Source organism: Rhipicephalus sanguineus, chromosome 3 (genome assembly GCF_013339695.2).
Source record: "Rhipicephalus sanguineus isolate Rsan-2018 chromosome 3, BIME_Rsan_1.4, whole genome shotgun sequence".
Classification (NCBI taxonomy): domain Eukaryota; kingdom Metazoa; phylum Arthropoda; class Arachnida; order Ixodida; family Ixodidae; genus Rhipicephalus; species Rhipicephalus sanguineus.
The window spans coordinates 231,141,759-231,168,756 of record NC_051178.1 but is presented as its reverse complement, the minus strand read 5'-3'; the positions used below and the strand labels follow the sequence as shown (position 1 = coordinate 231,168,756).

The following is a 26,998-nucleotide window of genomic DNA, read 5'->3' as shown; positions in this document are numbered from 1 at the left end:
CGCAACATTCGAAAGCGCGTAACATCTTAAGGAAACCGCGTTAACCTAAGCCGGTTTCAGAGTATTTTTCATTCACTCTATGGTCTAGGGCCTGTTCAATAGTCAAGTCCGTTGTCGGGCGCGCTCACACGCTGAATACTTTGCAGCCGTGCAGGTGTAACTGCTGCTGTTCACTGTGAAACACTACTTTCGTGGCCTTCGTACGCTTCTCTTGTTTTTGGACGCGAAAATACCGGAAAGTGTCAAAGCGTATTGGATTTCAAGACTTCCGTTTCCTTATAGCTATCCGTGATTTACCGCTGTGTTTCGGTGCGACGAAGCGTGGCTTTTTCGTTATTAGTGGTGGTCGAATACCGATGTCGCCGCAGGCGAAGCTACCTGCCTCACCTGCAGGTAGCTTCCCCTGCAATGGCTTCACACAAGCAACTCTTGGCACGTCGCCTAATTCATCTTAAGCCAACTGCTGATTGTTTTTTTGTTTGTTGCATGTTTACTCACGTCATGTTACGTATGGACGTGAAGAGCACGTGTCAAATTTCTTTTAAACTTAAAACTGAGATGTTGAGTTAATGTCATATTTCGCGTTACTGATTGTCATTTCAATGCGTTATTGTAGCAGTTCTTCATTAGCGGTCGTTTCTGTTCTTTCCATCGCAGGGGCCGTAATTCGTCGCCATGGCGTCGAATTGGACAAGTTGGTTGCTGCTACTCGCAGCTGTGGTCACTCTGGGAACAACGCCCACCGCCGCCGCTATGTGAGCACCTGCTTTTTCCGCCTTCTTTCTCGCGTGCGTGCCTCGTCAGGGTGAGCACGAAATGAATACAAACTATACGGTCTGTCCGGAGCTTGTAAACTGCTTTCGCACGAGCACGCAGGTGCTGCTTCCGTTATGCTTCGTGTATACATGGAAATTTCCCCACGTGTTGATTGATATTAAGAGGAAGCATCGCAGAAAATTACTCGGACGTCGCAGATGTGCTATCGTTCTCAACTAAGCCTAGTGTGCATTTGAGAAACGTGCATGGCTGGCAAATTTAATCGCGGGGCGTGCCCGCTCACAATAGATACACAAACTTAATCTTGCTTGTCCGGTAGAGAGGCCAGCTGCCAGGTCAACCTGAGGAGCCTCTGGCTATTATCTGTTGGGTTCGGGACGGCTTCACGCTCTCCGATAGAATACATAGTTATCTGAATCGTCAACCCTTCTACAGTGGTAAGGAAATCCGAGCTAGTTGCTATGAACGCATTGTGTAATTGTTACTTGCCTGTGTCCCAGTGTTTTTGCGCCATTACACAATCCTTTTTTCTAAGCAGCTGCCTCCTAAGCATGCGTCTTTTGGTCTCCTGAAGTTCCAAGCTACATATGACTAAGAGTTTCTAATGTTTGGCACCACCTGGATCATTATCCCCTCCCTTTCCTTTATAATATCATGTCTCCTTACGACCCCTGTTCATGCGAACATGTTTTAGCTCACCTCCCCCCCCCCCCCCCCCCCCGCAGAACGCTTCAAACAATTCTGTCTAAAAAGTGGGACACTGAAAAGTGAACATGCACCCGCCTATTTCATTTCTGTTGTTACGGTTTTCTATTACTTGAGTGCTTCCGTCGCATATCGTGTCTTAGCGCCCGTGCTGCCCAGGACGATGCCCTTCCGTTACCAACCCTGCCTAATCAACTCTCCGAACTTCTAACGGCGTAGCTGTTCTTAGTCGAGGCTTTCATGTCCGGGGTCGGCGTAGAACTGATCACGTGGCCTTAGGCCTTGCAGTGTGGCGAGCGTCAGGTTCGCTAGGGAGGGGAGGGCTGTACCGTGCTGCGAGTGTCGAGGGTGGAGGATGTCGAGGGGTGAATCTTCGAGAAACGCGCCAAGATGGGGTGACGGTGTAAAGTAGCGTCAGTGTTCAGGAGTTTGCGCTCTCAGAATGGAGAACATTTCTCGTTCTCCCGATGAACAAGCCACCCGAGACGTGAGCCTCAGCGAGAGCTGACGCGAGCATGGGCATGTCGTTGGCGAGTCAACCGCGATCTTCGCGCAAGGGAGGCCGAAGCTAAGCTCCACCGAAGGGAAGACTTGAAAAACATCGAAGTACGATATAGCCTGATGAATGGCGGGCATAAGCTTCGCTATTTCGACAGTGTTCGCAAAGTGGAGCTGGCTGAATTTTTTTTTTTGAACTTTTCCTTTCCATCCTCATGCAGAGAGTACTTCGTGACTGCACCAGGATACTTGACGCCGAACGCCGATATCAAGCTCACCGCCGTAGTGCGACACCCGCCATCCGACGGTCAACTGGTTGTGGAACTGTGGGGCACTCGTTCGGGAATCAACCAGAACAGCACAGTCCTGGCTACCCAGACGTATGACGTCAGTTCAAAGGGTACACTTCCACATGTCTTTCAACATTTTTTTTTCTCTGCCATTGGTGCTATCTTTAATGCGATCGGGTATTTCCGTGTGGCGTCCTAATGCGCACATGTTCACAGAAACGTTTTCCATTACCCTATTCCTCCTGTTTATAAGTTCATTAACAAGACTCCCCCCCCCCTTTCGTTAACATTCTTTTTCTCGCTCTGGTCTTGTCTACAGACCATGTAGAGCTAGGTACATCTATTAAGGCGCTACCTTCTCGCGGCATTGCGTTCTTTCCTCGGCAACTTTTTCCGGTCTGCTTCTCGTCAACCGGAACTCTAGTTTTCTGCGCTGCCTGAAACCCCCCAATAAAATAACACTCGTATGAAGGAGAGTGCATGGTTCACGGTCAAGAGTGGAAATATGTCGGAACGTTAGTTTGGGAACAATAAGGGTGAATCAACTGTCGGAGTAATTGATGTAGATTAGTTACAGGAGTTCAGTGAAAGAGTGGAGTGTTTTCTTGTAAACGGCTGGGATCGTTGTGGAACAGATCTGAACCACGCGCTTCTTTTTACGGAGTCTCTGCGATCCTCTTCGACGGCGCGCTGCCGGGTTGACTGCGCAGGCCACGCAGAAGGACGCACTGCTCACCTCTTACAGTGTGCTTAAATTAAGCGAGTTCATTGAACAAACGCTATGCTTTAGACGGCATGCGCCATCAGTATGCCACATTCCCACAACAGAACATCGTTTTTTCACCCAAGTGAACCAACAGAGAGAAATAGATGAAAAGGAAGAGGCAGGGAGGTTAACCTGGTGCGAGCGACCGGTTTGCTACCCTGCACAGGGGTGGGGATATAGGGGTCGGAAAGAGGACAGAGAGAGAGGGAGATAAAATAAAAACAAAACAAAACATGCACACATGCACATACATGCAGGATGTCCTATCACAGCCGTTCTGATAGCCCGGCAAGTGAACCAAAAGTTGAACAAAAGCTAGGGTCTAGTGCCATAATGACACATTAACGTCGCCAAGTTTTTTGTTGTTTTTTCTTCTAAACCATGAACGGTAGTCCCGCCGGCTTAACTAACCTCACTTTATTTTGCCACGTTCATTCATTAATTACGAGCGCTAATGCCCTCGTCAATCTAACCATCCGTCTACTGCTTGCCTTGCAGGCATAGACTCCGAGCTCATCTTCCACGTCCCCAATTTGAACCCAAGCGAGTTCTACAACGTGTACCTGGATGTGACTGGCAAGTTTGGAAGCAGCCAGTTTTACAATAGGTCCTCTGTTCAACTTGAGTATGTCAACAACATTAATGTCATCGTACAGACCGACAAGCCAATGTATCGACAAGGAAGTACAGGTATGTATTAACATTGCTAAAGTGTCTCACTCTGTGGCCGTAAGGCCTGCCCTCTCGCGCTCAAAGTTGGCATTACTTTTATGTAACCTATATTTTCGCTGTTACTTGCTTTATCATACTGCACCACTTTCCGCGTACCTTCGGAGAATGTGTCCTGTGAAGCTCTCGCCAACACGATTTATATAGCAAGTCTACGTCGAAAACTGCAAGAAAACGGGTAACATGCCTCCTTTATGCAGGCTTCATATTCGATTTGTTCACTCTCTCACTTACACTGTGAACTACACGATTTCTCGTGGCAAAATAAGCACTTGAGACCTTATCCGACTGGCTGCCTCCAGCCGACGTAGTCCTTGCCTGCACGAAGCGTTGTAGGCCATATCTACATATGTATGCTTTCAATATCCAGCTCATGATTATCAGATAAAATGCTCGTATTTGTTCCTACCCTTCATCATTTATATGATCCTTCCATCATATCGCTCGGAATGTTTTCCTAAACTGTGCTTCGATACCAAAACTCATTTCTTCGATATTGTTGCCTTACAGTCAACTACCGAATCCTCTTGCTTGACAATGAACTCTTGCCGGTCACTGACCAGCTGGTAAGCAATCCTTTCCTACCTACCCTATCTCCTTGCTTTCCCATTCATTTCTTCAATTTCTGTTTACGTAGTCTGATGAATACCCCTTAATTATCGTATAGTATAGGAGTGCACGAATATGGGCATGTTATTTTTTTACTCTTTCAATTGCTTGCGTGAGAGCTTTTCTCTACCTGTTAGATTGTTTCAGTCATTCACTAGGGCTACTATTAAAATGCTAAATCGCAGTGCAGTGCAAATTATTAGTTGGTATACTATAGTGTTCATGTGAACTATATCTGCGCTACGCTTTCGCAGGAAACCCTCGACAGCACTTAGTTTGTGAATTTTCGCTAGACAGATACTGCTACTTGGCTTTCACTTTTGTGTCATGTATAGTGAACAGAGAAATGTCTGCATGTTGGGGTACGTAAACACGGCAAGTGCAAGTCGTGCCATACAAACTTCATGAAAAACAGCTTTCCTCAAAACAACCAACCACCTGCTCTGTGTACACTTCATGTACATCAATTAATATTCTTCATTATCTTGCAGGCAAACATCACAATCACAAACCCCTACGGCCAGCTCCTATTCCAGCAGCAATTTGTCAATTTCAGCGATGGTACGTTGCTTTCTGAAAAGCCGCAGGCAAACTTCACATCGCAGCGCTCTTTTTTTTTTAAACTGAATTCGTGTTGTCTCGCAGGTCTTCTGCAAAGTTCCTTCAAGCTCCTTGATATTACTGACGAAGGCACATGGACGATTGCGGTATCGGCTGGTACAAACTCTGGATCCACATCGTTTGAAGTCCGGGACTACGGTAAGTCCACATTGCAGGCTTTCAACTATTCAACACTAAATTCGCCTAGTTCAATAATAGACAATACGTACCCTTCGAGGTTGTTCGCAGATCGTGCCAATGCCTACAAGTTCAATACAAATCGGCACACGTTACATTCGCATACAGCTTCCAAACTCGACAATTTTTACGCAGTGTTTGCTTAAACGATTCTCCTGTATTAAACTGAGCTTACAAAATGTGCTTCCATTGATAATTCCAACGAGTGGACTAAGATTGCAAGGATTCATTCCATCTGTTTCATCGAGTGGTTTTGCTTTTTGCAGTGCTACCGAAATTCTCGGTTACCATCACGCCAGACGGTAACGACGTCGTCACGAACCCCACGGTGCTCTACACTATTTGCGCGAAGTAAGTCTGTTATCCGTAACATCAAACTAGCATTCGCTAATGTATCTGTTTACTAAGCAATGTTCACTTTACCAGTGTGCACGCAATTGCAATGACGGCGTTAATTTACGGTTTCTGTCGCAAGGCCTGAGACTGTAGCGTAATTTATTCGATACTACACTCGCAGGACGTTCGTTCTGTAATAAGCCTTCGGTGAGCGTTGAAGATCGAAAGTAAGTGTACTTGTCTGAAGAGAGTACTTGAAGCTAGTATACTAGTCTCAAGTACTTCCTTTGAATTATTTCACTCATCCCAAACTAGCACTTCTGACTAGTTCCCTCGTTCTTCAATCCCAATGACATCTGTTGAGCCTCTCACAGTAGTCGTCATTTAGAGTGGCAGTTTAATACCGTACTTCTGTTAAGTTCTGCTTTAAAAAAATCAAATCCTGTTCTTTGCAATTTTGGTTTCTTACGCCTCTGTCCACCTTCAGGTACACCTACGGCGAAAATGTGAAAGGAACTGTGCAAGTCTACACGTCTCCATTCAACTACTACTACCCACTGCGCCAGAAGCCTGTTATTCTTCGGGTAGCAGAGGTATATTTCCTTTTGTCATAATTTGAGCCGATACCAGCTATCGCGTGTTGCCTAGAGCAAGAAATTCTCCAAACGTACTTCGCACGATTGCTTTTGTGCTTTTTTTGTGCTTTGCCCAGTTCACCTTCGTGCACCGTATCTATTGGCAAATTCCACTTTGTTTATAGGACCGCTTCAGTGTCCCTCTTACCGCAATGTGATTGGATGAACGAAAGCAAATCCGTTGAACAAAAATAAGTGCTATCAAAGTAACATTCCCTTAGGGGTAAGCGGTGCGTGCAAAATTGCAGTCTCAAAGGAAAACGCACAAAAAGACGAGGAAGCTGTTGTCTTTATTTCGCGATAACTACGAAGCTTATTGGTTGACTTGCACAAAGCACCATTTAGAATTGGTCGTTTAGAAAGTTGCTCCGGAAACAAGTTCCTGAATTGATACTCGCTTTTGCGAGGTCTCGCTTTACTCGTACATCAATTTTCTTTTTCTTCCAGATCAACGGCTGTTACGACTACGCATTCAACGTTTCGCTGCTGAACACGGTAAACTACACGTACCCTACATACCCATCGATCAACGTTACTGCCAAAGTCATCGAAGATGGCACAGGTCCGATAACCACGTATCAAGCTGTATTTGCACGCGCTGTCTGCTTTTGCTTTTGATGCGCTCATTATTATCTTATGCTTGCAGGTGTGTCCCAATCCGCCACTGAGCTGCACAGCCGAGGTACCACACGACTTAGGCTGAACTTTGGACAGAAGTACAGCGCCAATGGCCAGTACACGAGCAATGACAACACGTTCAAACTGAACCTCCTCAACAAGGGACAAGTAAGCGGACCTACTCGTCTAAATCTTCGGCGCACTTGTGCTGCCCGACGTTTAAGATGGCGGTTAAGTAGACAAACCTTTCATGTGTCTCAGGCTCATTCAGCTAAGGACTGACGATATTTGTTTCTGAGAAACTTGCTTAAGTGCGGAGCTGTCAAAGTTGGCATTGGCAATCCATTAGCTATAAATCCCATAAATGCGGGACAAATAAGAGCTAGAACAGGCACTATTTACCAATTTCACCGTGGCTCTCTAAGTGGTAGTTAATTCACGTTAACTAATATACTATATCGTAACAGTGTCGCATGGAGCCCAACGATTAGGGAAGACCGAAGTTCCTAGCACGTCGTTTTTGCACTGAATCTCGCCTCATCTACAAGGCAGCGAGTTCGCATACGGCCGAAGAGGGGAATTGTTGAACTTGCCAAAGATTTATAGAAGAATAGTAGCACTATTTCAGCGATTTGTTATATCATCAGCTATTAGTCCGCAATTTGATTTCATTTGCTCAATAAAGTCAACATATGCAGATGAACCACTTTCTGCAGAGTTTCCGCTGCTTAAGTCTCTCCCTATGTTCGCAGGGATACATTTATGTCCTTCACAAAATTTTATCTCTACACTATTGCATATTTTAATGCTAGAGTGTACTTAATAAAATACGTTGGGGGAGTTGGTACGCATAGCTTAAAGAAATATTTCTAGCGCAGACTTGCAATCACGGAAATAACACCCTGCTAAAGCACATAAGACTGAACTGAAATTTTTAGATGGCGCGATGTTAGTCTATTATCGCTGTAAAATTGTCGCCTTAATAGCCATTCAATACACAAGCGCCTCCCAAGTTCCTAAAACACCGCAACTCAACAGGGGATCTTTCATGCGCACTAGGCAACAGCGCTTCAGATACGTTGGCATTTTAAGCGTGGTGAAAGCTTATTTCCAATTTGCCCGCATATTATTCTTATGTCGCAGTGGGCAGCGCAATACACTAGCGGAACGCCGTTGATAGCGCTGACGTCATCGTCTTGCTGCAATATCTGCGTCGAATAAATACATTAGTTATCTCTCACCAACAGATTTCGTCACGTGATTTCTTTACCGTTACAGCTCTATGTGCAAGAACTTGACGGAACTCCACGCCCCAAGGAAATTATTCAGGTCTGCATGTTCGTCGAGCGCAACAAATTCACGTGGCGCTCATGGGAGACTGACAACGTGCTGGCTTGCCGAAACTACACATCCGATGACCAAGGGGTCGTTCATTTCAGCATGCCACCCTTCAGCCAAAGAGTCACCGGTGTCATCCTTCAGGTCTGCCCCAAACCTCATTTGTCCGTGCCTATTGCTTGAGTATTTAGCTGTTCACTGCAAGTTCGCGCATAATGACCAATCGTACCGTATCTTAAGTTTCATGACACCGTGCATGCTGTTTATAAAGGTTTCTAGAGGTATAGCAAATATCGCAGCAAAAGTGACGAGAAGCGAATTGGACACGCCAACGTACATCTCAATCGGCTTAACGACGAAGCTAATATATAGCACAGCATTCCATATCCCGCAGCACGCATGAGCCATTCGCCCATGCATACACTGCGGTTTTCTCATTGAGCTGCTGCAAGTGGGCGCTGATCTGAGTGGGATATAGATCAAGTATTAATCTAACGATACAATACAAGCGTTGATCCTTCTTACCAATACTTCTCGTGTGCTCTGTCTTAAACTTGTCGCATCCACGCATACAACTGGAACATTTTCCCGGGAGCCGAAGCGCAAGGCACAGCCTTCACTTGTTGTTCGTCTCCGCTTCGCCCTTCAGGCGAAGCTGCCGTATTTGTTTTGCTGCACTAAAAAGGAAGGCAATATTCAATACGCCGAGCGTAAGACATTGAAGAGCCATCAATTCACTTGCCACAGAAAGGTCACTGATTTCGTAGAGAAGCTGAACATAGTGCCACACGCAACGATATTTTTTTTTTAATGCGACGCATTTCTTAGCGAACTTCTCTACGACTTTGAGCGTATCTTTCTATCTATCTAGCCGCCTACGACTTTGAGCTCTCCTGGCCGTTTCGTTAATGGGATGTATACCAAAATTGGTATGACATAGCATGACCGTATTACGAACATGAATGACAGGTCATAACATGAAAATCATGATATGCATGTCATAAACAGCATGATTTACATGCCACGGTCTTGGGGCTCTTGCGGCCGTTTCGTTAATTTGATATATACCAAAATTGGTATGGCGTGACAGTAGTGTATGACGAACACAACTGACAGATCCTAATGTGCAAATCATGACAACCATGCCATGCACAGCATGATTTAATTACATGGTCTCGAGGCGCTCGTGGCCGTTTAAATGAATGGACACCTACCAAAACTGGTTTGGCAAGACATTTCTGTATGACGAACGTAACTGACACATCGTAACATGAAAATCATGACATGCAAGTCATGTACGACATGATTTACATGCCACGCTCATGGTCCGATCGCTGCAGTTTCACTCGCGTGATATTCATCAAAACTGGTATTGCGCGACGAGACTGTATGATGAACGTAAATCAGAGGTGGTAACGTGAAAATCATGACATGCAAGTCATAGATGACATGATTTACATGCCACGCTCATGGAGCCCTCGCGGCCATTTCGCTTGCTTGATATACGCCAAGATTGGTATTGCGTGACGAGACTGTATGATGAACGTTAATCAGAGGTGGTAACGTGAAAATCGTGACATGCAATTCATGTACGACATGACTTACATGCCACGCTCATTGTCCGATCGCAACCGTTTCGCTCGCGTGATATGCATCAAAATTGGTATTGCGCGACGAGACTGTATGATGAACGTAAGTCATGTACGACATGATTTACATGACACTGTCATAGTGCGTTTCCGGCCGTTTTGTTAACTGAATATATGCCGAAACTGGTATGGTATGACACTAGTGCGTCACGAACATAAATGACAGGTTATGCATTGCATATTCTGGAATATACGTTTCATTAACATGGCATATACCGGATTGTATATGCATGCATGCATGCATGTCAAACATGCGATACATAGTGAACTAGATGCCATGGCATGAATGACTTCACTTGTCTCAAGGCGATGTAGCAGCTCTCCGCCGGCTGCTTCGCATTACATCGATTCCCACAGTGCATGGGATCTGCCGTATTTTTTTTTACTTCAATGTTACCAGGTTTCATTGGAAGGAAAAAGGAACTGCTACACGTGGTATCGCACAGCGCAAGAAGAGCCTAACATCTATCTGCACGCTATCAAATGTTCTCGCCTATTGCGTGCGCAACACGGAAAGCCGGTACACTCTGGAACTTGCGCGAGCACTAGCGATAACTCTGAAATGTACGATGGCTCGCGATAAAAAAAAAGACTCGGTTCAGACCATCACATAATCGACCGTGCTCGACACTGTCCTTGTGGTGCGAGTGTCGCGTTCTTGCAGTGCGAGCGTCTTCCTTTCCTTTGCACAAATTTGCCTAATTAACAGTTGTCTTCACGGGTTTGATTACTTATTCTCAGTTACAACCACGTGGAAATATAATATACGCATCTTATGCACACATGTATGCAAGGAGAGCGTTCCCAGGCAGACGTGGGGAAGTATCGTCTGAATCGCACTTGTCGAGCGCGTGAGTGTTCACGCTGCCACAGTCCGCAGCCGATACCTTGCATTTGCTAGGAGCTTCCGTTTCTTGCTTGAATCATAGCACACGCACCTAGCATCCGGTATGACTACATTTGGTATCTTTACCACGTCAATCTGCATATTTTTGCAAAAAACGGCGGCTGCAGCGGCCGACTAGCCGCTCTAGAAAAGTGATTCGGACTGTACTTCATAACGCAGGTCAAGCAAAGTTGCCAGTTGTAATGAATAGAATATTCTTTGTCACTTGTAAGAAACCCTACTTTTCGTAATTGCCACTTTTTTTGCTCAAGAACACGTTGCTTACGATATCAAGTACTCTACTACTCTCGTGAATCGGTTCCATAGTGTCCTTCAAACGTTCTTATGCCAATGCTTCCTTTCTTTAGGCCATAGCCGTCAATTACCCACGCATCATTATCAAGAACGGACCGACCCTCGAGAAGCCGATGACGCAGCAAAACTTGGTTCCTTTCTATTCGCCCACTGCAAGCTCCATTCGAATTGACCGTGGTGATGGCAGCGTGTACACGTGTCAGGCGAGCTTTGTGCGAGACATTGTCATGACTGCCGACGCCAACGCTGACTACCAGCTATTTATGACGGTGAGAAATTTTGTCACTTTCTGCAATATCAACACAACTTTGAATAGGCAATTGTGCCATAGTTCCCACTTTTCATGCAAATATGCTTTCGAGCATCTGAGAATTACGATCCATAATGATTACAAGTCATGGTGGAAATATGTGAATGATCTCATTTTAGTCTGCGCTTATGACATCAGTTGGGCCGGTATGCCCCATCGTTGTCATCACCAGGATGACTCTCCTATCTGCGACGACCTACACTGAAAATCCTTAGTTACGGGCAATGATCGTACGAGACATGCTTACCAATTGGTTATTGCACAACAATGCATATTAGTGAATTGGCGTATTTTTCTGATTCACCTGGCGACTGCATGCAATCCAAAAGTCACGGAGAAACACTGTAGCAAAAGGTCCTGTTCTAAGGTTACATGCATACCCTCCTTGTAACCTCCAGCTTTACCACGTGATACCATACTAGACATTGTTCTTTTATTTTTAGAAATATCTTATTTGCATTCCTTCGGTTTTATAGCAGGCACATCTAAGCTTCTTCTGCTACGCTTGCAGTGTTTTAACCTACGCTCTTTCACTCCTTCCGTGAAACGCAGCTCAATTCTGCTGGGCGCATTCTGGAAACTCGCAACTTCACCAAGCGGTTTACCGAAGCGGAGATCACTATGGTTCAAACCGACGAGAACGTGATCAAGAACAGCGACACTCCACCCGACAGCTCCAATCCCCAAATCACTGAACCGGACACCACACGCTCAGTGGGCAGCTTCCAGTTCAAGTCCACACTGCCTCCAAACGCCAGCCCGAAGGTTCAGCTGCTTGTCTACTACGTGCACAGGGACGCCAATGGCAACCCTATCGAAGTCGTTTCGGACTCGGCGGAGTTCAGCGTACAGAAGTGTCTAGAGAACAATGTAAGTTTTCACTCGTGCATTTTTACAAGATGTATGACTGTGTTCCGTAGGTGTTATTTCGCGCCTACAGTAATGCGAGACAGCGTCTTTTTGTTGAAACAAACAAGGCAACGCGTTTTAACTTCACTGCGTGTGTACCGCGCAATGCATTTTTAACGTGCACAATTGTACCTGTTTCAATTTAAGTTTAATGTTCTCAAACTATACTTGCCATTGTTCGACACTGCTGATGCCAGTACTGTGCACCTGGTTACTTTTTATTTCCTTCAGGTGTCGCTGACATTTGATCCGAAGAAGGCTTTGCCCGGTTCCAATGTCTCTCTTTCGCTTGATGCTGCCGGTAACTCTTTGTGCGGAGTGGGAGCCGTCGACAGCAGCGTCACCCTTCTAGACGGATACAATCAAAGAAATTCCAGGGATGCTGTGAGTGCGAGATATACCTGTGTACCTTTACATAACACGGGGATATTCAGTCACCCTAAGGTGCTGTGGGCGCATATGCTCTTCTGGGGTTTTTTTATGCGTCAGCTCTCTTGCATTCATTCAAGACGGCTAGCTAAATCGGAATGGTATCGCGTCTGCTCGATATTCGTAGCATCTCGTTAGTACTTCACTGCAGGACTAAACTTTCAGGTCTGTTTGTAAGGTTTCATTACCCTCAGAAGTTGATGCCCGTTGGTGGTTTGCACTAATTTCTAGTGTTCAACGCGCCATGGGTCCACACGCCGCAAGCACAGTTCGAAACCATGCGACACTCGCCATGCGCAGTTCCGTGATACCAGTAACGTAAAGACTTATCAACTGGGCTTGAGTTCATGAAGTTTCATGAAGCTGGTTAACAGGGTTGCGAAGGGGTAGTAGCCGGGCAGCCACGCCATGCCTTCTCTGGTTGTTAGCATCTGTGTCTGTAAATTACAAACATGGTGTTTACTGTGCACTAAACTTTGAGCATTCTTACCATGTTGGCGTGTGCCCTGGCAGACACAATAATATAAGTGCATAACAACACACACACAATAACATGAGTGCATAGATAGCGCCCGTGTGGCAGCATGCAGTTATGTGGTAAGGTAACCACAGGCGTCTCGCGCCTCGATTAGAAGGCCGAGCACGAAATGCCTTAGTTAACAATCAACTGTTATCGCAGCGTATTGTCAAATCCATTCGCTGTATTCTACACAACGTTTCAATGTTCTTGTCGTTTCAGCTAAAATACCAGCAACGCCCTGCTAATACACTGCAATGAGCTGCGACACATCCACTTTCATTTATATCTCTGTAGAGCAATGACTGCCTATTCTTTACGTTAACTTGTGTCCTTTCCCAGCTCATAAATTATTTTATTGCAGCTTCTTAACCAGATCAGCAACCTGAACTACAGATACACTCGCACGTCTCTCGTCAACCAGAGCTACTGTTACGTAGGTAAGTGCAATTTTTTTTTACGCAGACAATTCAACTCCTCGTTGACTTCTCCAGTTCAGACACAGGTGCCAGGGGCGTAGCCAGAAATTTTTTTCGGGGGGGGGGGGGGGGGGGTTCAACCATACTTTATGTATGTTCGTGCGTGCGTTTGTATGTGTGCGTGTATATATACGCAAGCAAAATTGAAAATTTTCGGGGGGGGGTTTGAACCCCCCAACCCTCCCCCCCCCCCCTTGGCTGCGCCCCTGACAGGTGCATTTACAAATGCGTGACTGCACTCATGGTACGCCAGCTGGACGTTTGGAGCAGATCAATGCGCTCTTGTTCGAGCAATGTAATTCCGTTTACAATCGTCAACAGCAGAAAAAGTCAAATTTTCACTGGCAACATCCATAATCTGAGCCTTCATGCATGGCAAATGCAGTGACAGCGCCTTGGCATAAATTTGGTGCATGTCTAGTGCTTGTCCCGCTTACGGGGAAAACCAGGGTCGTTTCATCACTACGATGGCCACTGACTCGTAAAGCGTATTTCGTTTCACTCGCTAACTCATTCATACTATGCCGGTGTTTTCTTCATGAGCAGCACTGTCGCAATAAAGCGAGTTTGCTCGATTTCGATGTTCAAGAAGATATCATCCTCTAGCGGAGATGCATAAAGTTTGCAGTCTTTTTGTTTTGTGCTGCCTTTGTTTCGTAACCCACGTAATTACGCTTAATGAACATGTCTCCTATTTATCCTGTTTGCAGATGGCTACCTTTACAATGAACACTACGAGACATCTGCAAGCACTCAAACTAAAGCGCCCAAAAGGAGGAGGAGGCAAGCAGTGTCTCCCTCGGTATCCTTCAGCTACGACTCGCTGAGTTCTTTCGAGGTACGTTTTTATATAGCAATTACTGTCGCTACACGCTTGGTGAAAATAGTCAAGCATCTACGCACATCTCAATACCATCATTTACTTTCAGAACTCCGGTCTGGTCATCTTCACTAACCTGCCCGTCCAGACAAGGCCTTGTCCTAATCGCGCTTTCCCTGGATACCCAAACAACCAAGTACTCGGAAATGTCAATCGCTTCTACCCCACCTTCGGAGGCAAGTGGCTTCATACACATATTAAACGGCTCGGCTTCTCGTGAAGTTGCCATTTCGTTAGGCGATAAGACGCACTATTCTGCTTTCCACCGAAGCGCTGTCAGAAAGTCTTCGTCTGCTACAGTCTCAAATGAAGGCAATTTGTACCGCCAGCAGCATCCTTTTGTTAGCGGTCATTTCTAAGGGATATTATTTCTCTATTCATATGACATGGGGAAAGTAGTCTACGTTAGATTACGGTTCATTGTATTTGAAACGAGGCCGATGATAACGCATGTAGGACACAAACATGGTGTAGCTACCAAGACCATCGCTTCTGGCATGACACTCAAATTCTACCTTTCAACATTCTCCCACTTGTCATCTGCCATGCCACATTGCTCAGCAGCACTGAGTTTTCATTACCGCTTTTATCCTCGTGCAGCTGCCAACAAAGTAGCGTTCCGGCCGAGCGCAAGCGGCGCTGCTGGATTTGCTGCAGCATCTCCAATAGCCGAATCGGCAGCGCAAGACTTCACAGGGGGCGCCGTCCAAGGCACCAACTCGGTTAGGACTCTATTCCCTGAAACTTGGCTCTGGCAGATCAGAACAGTCAGGTAAGTTCAAGGCAGCTTCTTTGCCAGACAATCCGCCAACCACTCGATGGGTTCACTGCTATTTCTTTCATTTGGATGCTTCTTTGGCATTGCCGCTGTAGCATAAAATCTGCAGAGATTGTTAGCCTTACGTACATGCTAAATTGTACGACGGCCCTTCCGTTATACAATTGAAGGGTTTTTTTTTTTCTTTCAAAGCGTACATGAACCACTCTGCCACTATCGCCAGACGGTGATTTCAGTATGTATAAACTCAAAGCTAACAGACGAGCAGCGTGCAAGCCTATGCAAATTCCCTACCTTGCGCACTCAGATGCAAAGACTTCGTACTTAAAACAGTTCGGTGTTTCTGCTTACAATGTATGGTCAGTTGTTGTTGTTGTCTTTTTTTTTTTCAATGTGACGCCACTATTGGTCTACCAGTTTTTAAACATTGTCTGCCTCCTAACAGAAAACCAGACAGCTTGACAAATGCCAAGTTCATTCACTGCGCGGCGTACGTCCTAGGTTTCTATTATCTCCATCTCAACTACGCCTACATCTGCGCTTGCTGGTCACTGTTGCTCAACTAAGCAGCTTCGCAATGAACCAGCTCTAACTCAATATCCGGCAATGCTCATGACACCGAAAGTCTCCGAGCTTAACTGTTTCATCTTCCACAGTGCATCGGGCTCGCTGGTGTACGAAGAGACCATTCCGGATACAATCACAACATGGCAGGGCACTGCTGTGTGCTTGCATCCGAAGAACGGCTTGGGCATCTCCCAGGTTGCCAATGTCACCGGGTTCCAGCCACTGTTCGCATCGCTCACGTTACCGGCCTACATGCAACGAAACGAAGTGGCTACCATCATACTGACAGCGTTCAACTACGGTGACGTGTGTGTTGTGGTGAGTGCAATGATAGCACGAAGCGTTCCCGTTAAGATTATTCAACTCGTAAAAAAACTCGCTGTGTTCACTTTGCTTCAGGTGCTTGTAGGATAATTGTAGTATTTGTCTTTTGTTTTAATGTTTACAGGAGCGATTGATACCAAAGCTCGAATAGTGCTGACCTGTTTGTGATAATTTCCAATACAGATAGTCCTATGAATCGCAACGTTGTGATTAAAACTATCCTAAAGCTCAAGTGATACCCGTGTATCCACTCATAACAGCCATGAGCCTGCATCGCACACCAGTATTATAACAGCATCCTCAACTTCTAGGTTCGGGTCAGTCTGAGGTCCCTGGAAAACTTGGAGATTGTCAGCGGTCCCAACAGCACCGACGCTCTTCTCTGCCCAAACTCCACGAACTCGGCGTCGTTCCCATTCGACGTGCGTGCCACAACCCTCGAGCTTTCCAGGCTTGAAGCCCGCGTCCAGACGAGGCCGGAGGCTCAGTCCGAGTACCCAGACGTGAAGTTGTCCAACGTGAACTCAAGTGACACCGTCATTCAGACAATTGACGTCAGAGTGAGTTCAACTTTCGCTAATATGCACTTCGCAAGAAAACGGTTGGCCACAAGGAACGAGTGTGTTGAAAGCCGCTGACTATAAATGGCCTCAGCAAGCGTAACATTACCGAATTCAGTGCTTGAGCTTTGCAATATTATATTTTCTGCGCACATTATTGAAATATTTCGACTACCATACATGGGTCGGCAGTGTCTGCAAAACTTGTACCAAAGAAATTGACGAGGTTTCGTATCAGTCTTCTTCTTATTGCCCTTACCTGCCTTCCTTTGAATCTAACCTATGTGATGTATTCAGCGCTATTTTTTCTACTTTCCAGCCCGAAGGCTTCTCCATCCGAACAATCGACACATACCTGCTCTGCGCGTCAGGTACGGCACTTTTCCTCCTCCTATAATCGAATTCTACAATACATTTACGCCTTCTAATACAGGTATCTTCGCCTTCAGAGTATGGCGTTCGTTGACCTGTCCGCATTTTTCTTTACTCAGGTGACCAGAACACTGCTCCGGACACTGTGCAAGTAACCCTGCCGACACCAGAAGCGCTTGTTGAAGGTTCTCAGCGGGTTGTGTTGGTTGGTACGGGTAAGTGTCATAACCGGCAATGCTGAAGTTTTCTCTCGTTACTCAATGTGTTTTGTTTCGCACTTGCAAGGTCGTGAATTATTTCTTTATGAGGCGTTGTTCGACAATGCTGACGTGCTTGTCCAGACGATCGTGCACCAATTCAAATCAAATTTTATTCGCCAAATAAAGGATGTGCTCCGGGTAGCGTTAAATTGCAATATCCACTTAACGCAAGCCTTGAACTTAACAGTACTTACGAAATGTACCTTACAATAAAAAAACAGTGCTGCGAACAACTGACATTGCAGTGGTCGACGGGCAAATTATTCCTGAAAAAACTTCGGTGCCATTCCATCTGTAAAAATCGATTCATTTTTTCCGATCCGACATAATATATACGTGTTGCACGTAAATGTCTTTGTAAAGAACCAATGCACCACATTTCTCGTATATTGCTTACGATATCAGTCTCCTGGAACCTAAAGGGGTGTGGTTAAAACGACTAATTACAATCTTTCCTGTATTATTCTTCATGCAGGCGACATCCTCGCACTCAGTCTCAACGACCTGTCTGTCCCCACTATCACGTACTCCAACGCCGAAGGAACTTTGGCCGTTCTAGCTTCCAGCGTCTATCTCCTCAAGTACCTAGAACAGACTGGCACTTTGACGGACACTGTCAACTCTGGACTGAGATCTCGCATCCACCAAGGTATGTACGACGGTAATATGACCTGTACTAACTGCCCTTTTCACCACAGCGTGTCAAACGATTCTCCCCTTGGTGAAGCGATGTCGTACGTTTTTAAACATTTGCACCACAAAGATCCAGCGCAAAGAGTCACCACAAAAGCGGGCTAACAATCGCATCCCAGAAGTTCAGCCCCGCGATAGACGGGAACTTCATCTCGCACAGATTTAAGGTGTTCTTTTAACAATATCGCCTCTGCTTAGTTCAGCAGTTCACTATTGCTCGCAACTTGCTGAGCAACATGCATTGACATCTACAAAAAAAACTGTGCGTCTAAGCTCTTCGCTGTAGTATCCTCATGCAAGGCACGAGTGGTTACACGCACGCATATCCGTGGTTCCACGTCCACGTGGGTTGCGCTAATATATTGCGCCTCACAGTCATTGGCCATCGGAGGAGCCTTCCACTATTACGACTTCAGGGTTACTGTTTACTACAAAGCCACGTGCACAAAGTTCCAATTTGCCGGGTTTACATGCCATTGCTATGCACCTTAATTGCTAAATACAAGCTGTTACCAGAAGCAAGTACTACGGAGTCATCCCTTCTCCTCGTTAAAGTTCTGATGCTATTGTTAAAATTGAATCGCAGTGTGGCTGTAACGCAAAGCTTGAGTTTATCCTCTCTTGCACTTTCCTCTACAGCTTCTCAAGCTCAGTACAGCTTCCGCTCCTCCGATGGTTCATACGCATCGTTTGGCTCGAGCGAGTACCCGAGGAGCGTCTTCCTCACGGCCTTCGCCGTCAAGGCCCTGAGTGCTGCAAAGGAATATCTCAGCGCGAACGTTGCTGCTGAAATCGACGCCAGCGTTCGTTACGTGACACAGCAGTGGAACCCATTCACAGGCTGCTTCGTGGAGAACGCGCCCGGATCATCGCCGTTTGGGCCGAACACAACAGTAAGCCAGTTTTGCGTATGATTATGCGAATAATTTCATTCGCAGGCTCTCTCGATGTGGTTAGTTTTTCAGTTGCGTTGATTCGTAAGCTAGCAGTCAGGTTTATTTGACCAAAGAACGGTAAATCGCGTATCCCCTGCAAGACAAACGTTTCTGGCTTTCCATCTTCCAAGTAACTTCTTTTCAGCCGTTACCGGGGACAGTGACGTGAACTCTTCTTTGAGCCGAAAACACTGGCACATCCTCTTTAACGTTTTCCGTGGTTTTTCTTTTTTTTTTTTTCTTGCATAACAACCTCTACATGATTAAGGGAAGCGCCTGTATGTTTCTTGTTTATTAGTCTCTTCATGCCTGTTTAGAGGAGCGCATAGAAAATAAACTAGCCCGAAATGTCCTCATAGCAAGAAATGAAAAGCACTGCAGGCAGAACTTTACTTTCTTTATTACAGCCCGACTTTAGCGCCGCAGTGGGCGTCATGCTGTCGGAGAGCGGGGTCTTTAACGAGACCATCGCAGAAGGAGTTCTCCGGTGCATCGATGCGAACAACCTTCCGTCGAACCACACCACGGCTCTGAACGCTTATTTCTCGGCACTCGTCAACAGACCGGACAGAGCCACCAAAGCCCTGGAAACTCTCCTTGGGGAAGCCGACAAATCTAGTGAGTGACGTTCTGTGCCGATCAAAGCTCACGAACAAAGCTGACCATTACGTCACCAACAAAGCTGTTCACAAATACATCTTTAATTTGAGTGTCTCTCTCGACATTCTCATCCTGGCGCGAGCTAAAATATATACTCACAGACAGTCTGGTACTTCCGTACGAATCTCTCTTAATGTCCCGGCACTGTAGATTGCCTGCTTCGTGTCCAGCTCTCCAGTTCTTCGATACAGCCTTGACATGTTTTCGTAATGTCCAGCGTTCCACTCAACATAGTAGCAATTCACACAAAATATACGCGGCTTGCCATAAGCATAAACGATAAGAATTTTGCTGAAGTATTAAAGGAACTCGCGATTTCAAACGTGAAATATTGCTCAAGCGTAGTGAGATGACTCGCTAATTCGCGCCAATGTATACTGTACTAAACTTGTTTGCACAGGTTGCCTACAGAATCACTCCTACATTCTGATGATTGCGATATGCAACAGGCTTAACATTTTTGTTTTCATTTGCTGTCTCGTTAAACCAATCGACACTAGCCGGCAGGGTGTCGGAACGAAATGGTTTTCGTTTCGGTTTTAGTTTCGTTCCACCGCAAAAAGTTCCGTTCCGTTTCTGTTCCGAAACGAAAAAAAAATGTTCCGTAACGGTTCGTAACGGTTTTTTATGCAAAAACTTGAACTTAAGGTAATCATAAAAAAACATTGGATTTGTGATATAGTTACTTTCCCTCCTCTTAATTAAGAAAGTGGGAGAGAGGTAAAACACGTTCTTTCTACGTTCTTTAGAGGCGTGGAAGAAACTCTACCACGAATTGCTACCAACTAGCACAAATAAGTACTATACCCTTCAAAGTCATAGTATTTATTTTCTCAGAAGTCAATTACGACTTTTTTTAGCGGGCTTTCTGTCAAGGGAGTGAGCACGATCTCAAAAGCAGCACGTCATTGAGTGCACTCTCTGTGCGAGACCGCTGATCTGATAAAAAAGTTTGCCAGGCCTGCGCGGAACACGCAGCACAGTCACAGCGTAAGCTGGAACAGCGGCCTTCCTAGAGTCCGTTCTATACTCTCTTGTGGAAACTAATACAAGCACACATGCAAGGTACCCACTACGCCATAAATCATAATTTTTCTGTAGTAGCGAAACACCCACTATGACACTTTTCCTCGTTCTTCGGAGGATCGTGATACCTGCTACACATCTGGGAGGCATCATGTGCACTTTGTGCTATGGTTAATGGCAATGAAGAATTATGGCTGAGCCTTTGTAACGGGTTGAAAGCGTTCAATGACTGACTCCTTGAGCAATTCGCATTGTGTGACGCCAGGTTGCTATTTTACTCTTCTGCCGCCTTATATAACATATGTTAACACGATTCCTTGGCCAACATGACGCCTGTATAGAGTACATTTGCGGAGAAGTTACGAGCACCAGCGTGACACTGTGGTTGAATACTCGACTGCCACGCACAGGGCGCGGGTTAAAATCCCATCCGATCCTAGAAATTTGTTTATTTCATTTTTTTTTATTTCGCGCGACAGCGGTTACGGACACCGGCGGCGGCAGCGGCGGACATCTATAGCGCCAAAGTTAGCCGTTGTGACCTCATAACAGCTTTCGCATAACAAACTTAAGCGCCGAGAATGCCCTTGCCACGCTGGCCTGCGTGACAGGCACGCGAAAGTCGACTTGCGTTAATATAAACATCTCTGGTTGCCACTGTTTTCGTTTTTCGCACAATTGAACATATCTTTGCTTTGGAATTCCTGCCTGAAGTACGTGCTAATACTGTACTCTGAGATGTGCATAATTGCTCACGTTGCTTGACCTCAGTTGTTCCGGACTGCCCAGTTTTTTCGAGAACCGAAAAACGATTAACTATTATTTCGTTCCGGAGTGAAACCGAAATTTTTTTAAGGTTTCGGTTACGTTTTCGTTCCGGTCAAAAATATCGTTTTTTTTTTTCGTTTTTCGTTTTTGGTTTTCGTTCCGTTCCGACACCCTGCTAGCCGGTATTTCAGCATTAACTGGCACCCTTTTATTTCCCATGCCGTTATAATGAAACAGTCTGTTGATTTCACTAGGTTCTGTTTAACATGAAAGCGAACCCATGATCAATTCTCCTTTCGTCCGAGCCATTCTAGTCTATTTGCCTTCAAAACGTTCATGTGTCAACGGAAACAAGACTTTGGCCTCATCTATCAAACTTGTCCATATAATGTGCAGGTGGCCTGACATCTTGGACTGGAGACGGTCTGTCGTACGGCTCCGCCGACACCGCCGGTTACGCAGTGTTGACATCTAAGCTGCTCAACCGCAACTTGGGAGAGGCCCTACCTATCGTTCGCTGGCTTCTGCAGCAGACCTACGCCCGATACACGTTCTCCTACTCCGAGGTACGTGCATATCTGAAGGCTACGTAAACTGCAATTTTTCTTCTACATGAAAGCCGCACTACTCATTGTCGGACACTGACGTAGTCGTGAACTTTTCCGACTGCGTCGCACGGCTTTTACAGAACGTTGGCACTGGTTGTCACTCTTCAACCGCTAATTTGATTGCACTGTCACTTTCTGACAACTTGCAGGTTTACACGGTCGCCATTCAAGCCCTGACCCAGTATTCAAGCGTGGCATTCTCGAAGAACACAGACTTGGCCCTGAACGTTGCTGTCGACGCTGCAACACCCGAAAATCTCGCTTTCCAGATCAACGAACAGAACAAACTGCTCTATCAGGTATAGACATTCATAGCAAATGCGCAGTGACTATGTACGTACTTGTTCCTATGTCGGCCACGAGACTTATTTCGGCTTCCTACCTGTCGGTTCCTTAAACCAAACTTATCGTCTTTCAGGAGCATCTCTTGAACAAAAGCGACTCTTACAGCTTCCAAGCATCGCTTGCTCCAAACAGCGTCGGTTGCGCAGCACTACAGGTTCGTATAATTTTTTCCAATTATTTAGAGTACAATTTCGTTCAGTTTTTCAAATACAACTGCGCATTTAAGCAGTGTGTGTGCCTCGAGCCCTACGTTTGTCTTTATTTCGTGCCGGCTAACAAGATGCGCGTTTCGTTTATGTATACCTGGACGTCATGTATCGTTTGTTAGCGCATAACTTGGGACTACTTGTAGTGACTACATCATGCGCAAAATTAGACTGCAGTAAATCGGTAACCCTTCGAAAATGCATGAAAGGAACACAAGTAAAAATATAGAACTATCGTAAAAGTTTCAAGAAATGTTTGACTAAGTATTAGTAAAAGTGGTTTGCTACATGAGAGACCACCTCGTTCAGCTACTCCCATTGCCGCGTCATTGTCAGAAGTCGTGTGCACTAAGTAGTCGGTATAGGAGATAAGTTTACCGAGGCGTAATGCAGGCCTCAACTTCGAGGCACATTCGGTTGTGGAGGGGACACTATTCCTCATTTTAGCAGCCTTCCGGCACTCGCGGGTATTTGCCCATGACTATAAACTCCACATTCTTTTCGTTTTCCAGGTCAAGTACTACTACAACTCCAGAAATAGTCCGGTTCAGCGAGGCATCCAAGTCAACGCTTCCGCAACGTCGGGACCGGACTGCAGCACACTGCAGCTCGACATTTGCACACGGTAAATTTGTATTTCAATATCCCTGCTTGCCGGTTCGTAGCTGTTGCGTTAGTTTTTTTTTTCTTTCATGTTCATGTGTATTTCAGTTAGATTTCTTGCTGTTCCCGCGCCATCGTAAGTAGGCTATATAAACGTAACATCGGTACATTTAATGTCTACTAAGTCCCAATGGAAAATTATTCACTCGGACATATAGGCTCTATGGTTAAATTATTCTCATTTACAACCACTGTAGCTCGAGATGCTGGGGTAATACTTCGATGCATCATGTATAGCTACAATAGCTTGTAACGTACGTCGCACCTGAACATATGTGTACTTGGTGGATAATGGCTATAGACTAAGCCCTTTGTCATAGCCTTTTGCACTTTTTCCATACGCTGAGGCAGCTGTTCAGTCTCGAATATTCATCAGTCATTTCCGGCGAGCGCTACCGATGGCTTACTCATTAAAAATTGTGTCAAAGCTGCTACTCTTCCGACCTTATCGCACGCATCGACTCGTGGATTTTTATGCAGTTGCCTTTTATTGGGCGCGTTTGATACAGATTGAGTCCCAACCTGATCGCACTAATTATGCAGATCTCGCTGAGCGTAGCTGTTCGTTCGCAGTTGTCCTTCATAAGAGGTGAACAATGGGCTGCTCATTTACTTTTTTCAGGTACACGGAAGGTTTTCTGCGCAGTTCCGCAATTGTGGAAGTAACCCTGCTTTCTGGCTATTCTGCCGATGACCAATCTTTGAAAAACGTAAGTCGCAATGACACATATGAAAAACTAGCAAACATGTATGTAGCACGCCATATATAGCCACAAACAAAATAACTATCTGGTTTCTAGCGCTCACAATTGCATTTTCTCTCCTTGCAGCTTGTCAGCAGCGGCGTTGTCAAGCGCTATGTTGTGAACGGCAACAAAGTCCAGCTTATTCTTCAGACGGTAATACTTCCTTTTTTGTTCTTCAGAGCTCTTATTATAGGACAATGCCTAAACGTTTCGCACAAAGTGGGCATCTTGTCCAGGCTCGCTCATGTTCAGAATGCAATCACCACCTCTGAAACTTGGATTCACTGTATGGTAATACTAATCAACATCAATGTTTTACAGCTCACCGTTCAGCCTACCTGCTTCAGCCTGACGGAGAGCAGGTATCTGCAAGTGACCAACCTTCAGACTTCGGTCGTCGAGGTGTACGACTACTACCAGTATCGTAAGTCTGAGTCCTGTACTTTGTAAGAGCTTCATAGTCCAGTTAATGTATTCTGCCACATCAATCAGCACAACGGCTTGATCTTAACTTGGGTCGTTGCGCAGGCGCGGCGCGCATTACCCTCTATGAATACTACTGCGTGCTTTTTTAAAGACGATACTCTTCCTTGGGGAACTTAATGTCTGTCTTTCTGTTTGTCGGCACGTCACTCGATTCCGCCACCCGGCCAAAGTTGAACCACTTGCCCAAGGGCCAGCCATCTTGAACGGCTGACTAGGTTCATACTTGTGTATATTGTTGATCAAAAACCAAACATTACGCATATCTGAGGCGCAACATCGCATATCTGAGGCGCCCGCAACACAGCACTCATGTTTCCCGACGTATTTCCAGATGGCGTCCATATCTCACGCAGCCCCTCTTCTATCGTCTTTAGACGACATTTGCAGCGAAGCCCGCAGATACGCGGCCAATTTTTTAGTCATTGTACGACGGCTTTTCGGATCTTCATTACTTCTGTCCTGGCATACCTGGCCAGCAGGCGGAGCTATTCCCGGCCAGGTCTGCCAGGCTAAAACAGCCTGTAGCAACATCACCATCCGTCTAGTCTGAACGGAATGATGTATTGATCTGAATGATGCATTCCTCGGTTCCTTTATGATACAACTCGCGAAGCGCTCCTTGTATAGACGTTATATTTAATTCCCACTTGATGACTAAGTGTGTATTGGGTGTGCTATCTGTGAACCATACGACAGTTGTACGGCCACCATGCAACTTTTCACTATGTTTTCACTGTATTCAATTTCTAGGATGTTGAAATCTGAAGTTATCGGTGTATCTTCTTATCGCAGAGTACAAGGCAACCGCTGGCTACGGACTGGAGGGCAACTGTACGCCTGCTCAAATCGCGCCGCCTACAAGTCTCAACGAAGTGGACAGCGTGATATATATTTAACGCGATCTTCACTCCTGTCTTCATGCATCGGCATTTCTCCACATCTAGACAAACGATCTCAAGTGCCTACGAGTCATCTGTCTTGTGATACTTTGTGTTGGTGTGTTTTTAATCGAACTCTCCTGTCATTTGCTATAAAGCATACGCTCTTTTACGTCACGGGTATTTCACTTTTTATCCTCGAAGGCGTGTTTGGGCATTTCAGCCTATTTTGCGTGCACTCCCTCTACGCACAACTTTCTGCGTGTTTACCTTCACTGGCAATCATCCTCGCGGTCGCCTTTAAAACTCCACTGTTCCATCAGCAGTTGGAGTTGGAAGAATGCACCTTTAAGGTCTAGCTTTACTGCTGGTATGTCAATGTCGCAGAGAAGGACAGTGCACTGTGCCCCCCCCCCCCCCCCCCCTCTCAATGCGTGGCGGTTAAACATGCATTGGAGATATGCATCGTAGCAATGATTTTTCCAGGCTTCTCCTGTTGATTCCAAATGTGTAACCATCGAAATGCCCCATTTCAAAGTTGTGCGAAATTGTTGAAACAGGGAATGTCACCGGAGCCAACGATTCCAACAGTTGAACTGCCTTTGTGAAAGCAACAACAGCGTTTTATGTGCGCCCTGATCCCTCTCTCCCGCACCCTAAAGTGGAGGGGAAGAGCAAGCTTTGTGGCAATGCAGGAAGACTAAAAGGGAGGTGGGGGCTTTCGAGTTTAGTGAGGAACGAGACTGATACCCCTGTCACACGGGGCAACTTAAGGGCACTTTGTGGGAGTGCACTTCGCCGCTAGTGTCATTTGCACGCTGTCACACGGGAACGTTTAGGGACACTCGCTGCAAAGCGCACTTGCCAGCGAGTGCGTTCGCCAAACTCACTTCACTGCGACAGAGTGTCTAGCCTCGGTGGCAGCGGCTCGAAAGTAAGTATGTTATTATCTAAAGCCGAGTTTATAGTATTTTTAAAGTATCGTTTTCGTTATTAGAAATATTTTTATGCATTAAAACATACTATACAACAAAAAAACTACTCTGCTATTCTCGCTCTCAGGCAGTTTACAGACACGACCGCTAGGGGCATGCCCAGAACACGCCGTGCAATGGCGGCAGCCGCGGCGTTTGCACGTAAAGTTCATTTTAAGGGTTGCTTATAGCTGTAACACATTATTACCCAATAAACATGGCCTTAAATGACAAATATATGCTGTGCTACTGAATTACTCATCGCCATTACCATCATTTCCAAAGTACACTTCCCTTTCTCGTGTAGCAGCGCGCCGCCAAAGTGACATTCTGGAGGTGTAAGTGCACTCGCTCAAAATGACACTAAATTTGCCAGTGTGACCGAGGTATGATTTTCGGTATCCGTACTTTAGTGACACTTGTGCAACCCCCGCCTAATTGCTAAGACCTAACTCGAACTAAAATTAAACGTATGCAACGTTTTGCGAAGTTGCGTCTTTTGTCACATTGAAATTACTTCCAACGAGATTAGAGAGCATTAATATTATACGCTAATGGGAAAGCGTATTAGCTGTCGGGTTGTGTAAGTAAGCAAAGTAGATGGCAATAATTGTTGGGGCTTTTACGCCCCGAAACCACCATGTTTTATAAGGGACGTCGTAGTGGAGGGCTCCGG

At 45.7% G+C, this 26,998-nt stretch overlaps 1 protein-coding gene across 1 annotated transcript; it reads left to right on the top strand.

Moving 5' to 3' along the window:
* Nucleotides 1-660: 660 nt before the first annotated feature.
* LOC119388377 (alpha-2-macroglobulin) lies at nucleotides 661-25,465 on the top strand. Its single transcript, XM_037656083.2, has 33 exons — nucleotides 661-755; nucleotides 2,202-2,380; nucleotides 3,535-3,726; nucleotides 4,276-4,331; nucleotides 4,866-4,935; nucleotides 5,020-5,133; nucleotides 5,439-5,523; nucleotides 5,996-6,101; nucleotides 6,591-6,705; nucleotides 6,790-6,929; nucleotides 8,040-8,243; nucleotides 11,003-11,218; nucleotides 11,812-12,129; nucleotides 12,400-12,552; nucleotides 13,479-13,554; nucleotides 14,304-14,431; nucleotides 14,523-14,649; nucleotides 15,074-15,245; nucleotides 15,908-16,136; nucleotides 16,454-16,702; nucleotides 17,022-17,073; nucleotides 17,194-17,289; nucleotides 17,810-17,983; nucleotides 18,667-18,920; nucleotides 19,370-19,580; nucleotides 21,813-21,982; nucleotides 22,174-22,323; nucleotides 22,443-22,523; nucleotides 23,088-23,200; nucleotides 23,861-23,948; nucleotides 24,069-24,137; nucleotides 24,306-24,408; nucleotides 25,263-25,465. Exons 1-33 carry the CDS (start codon nucleotides 676-678, stop codon nucleotides 25,364-25,366), a joined length of 4,674 nt encoding a protein of 1,557 aa, XP_037512011.1. The 5' UTR covers nucleotides 661-675; the 3' UTR covers nucleotides 25,367-25,465.
* The last annotated feature ends 1,533 nt before the right edge of the window (nucleotides 25,466-26,998 follow it).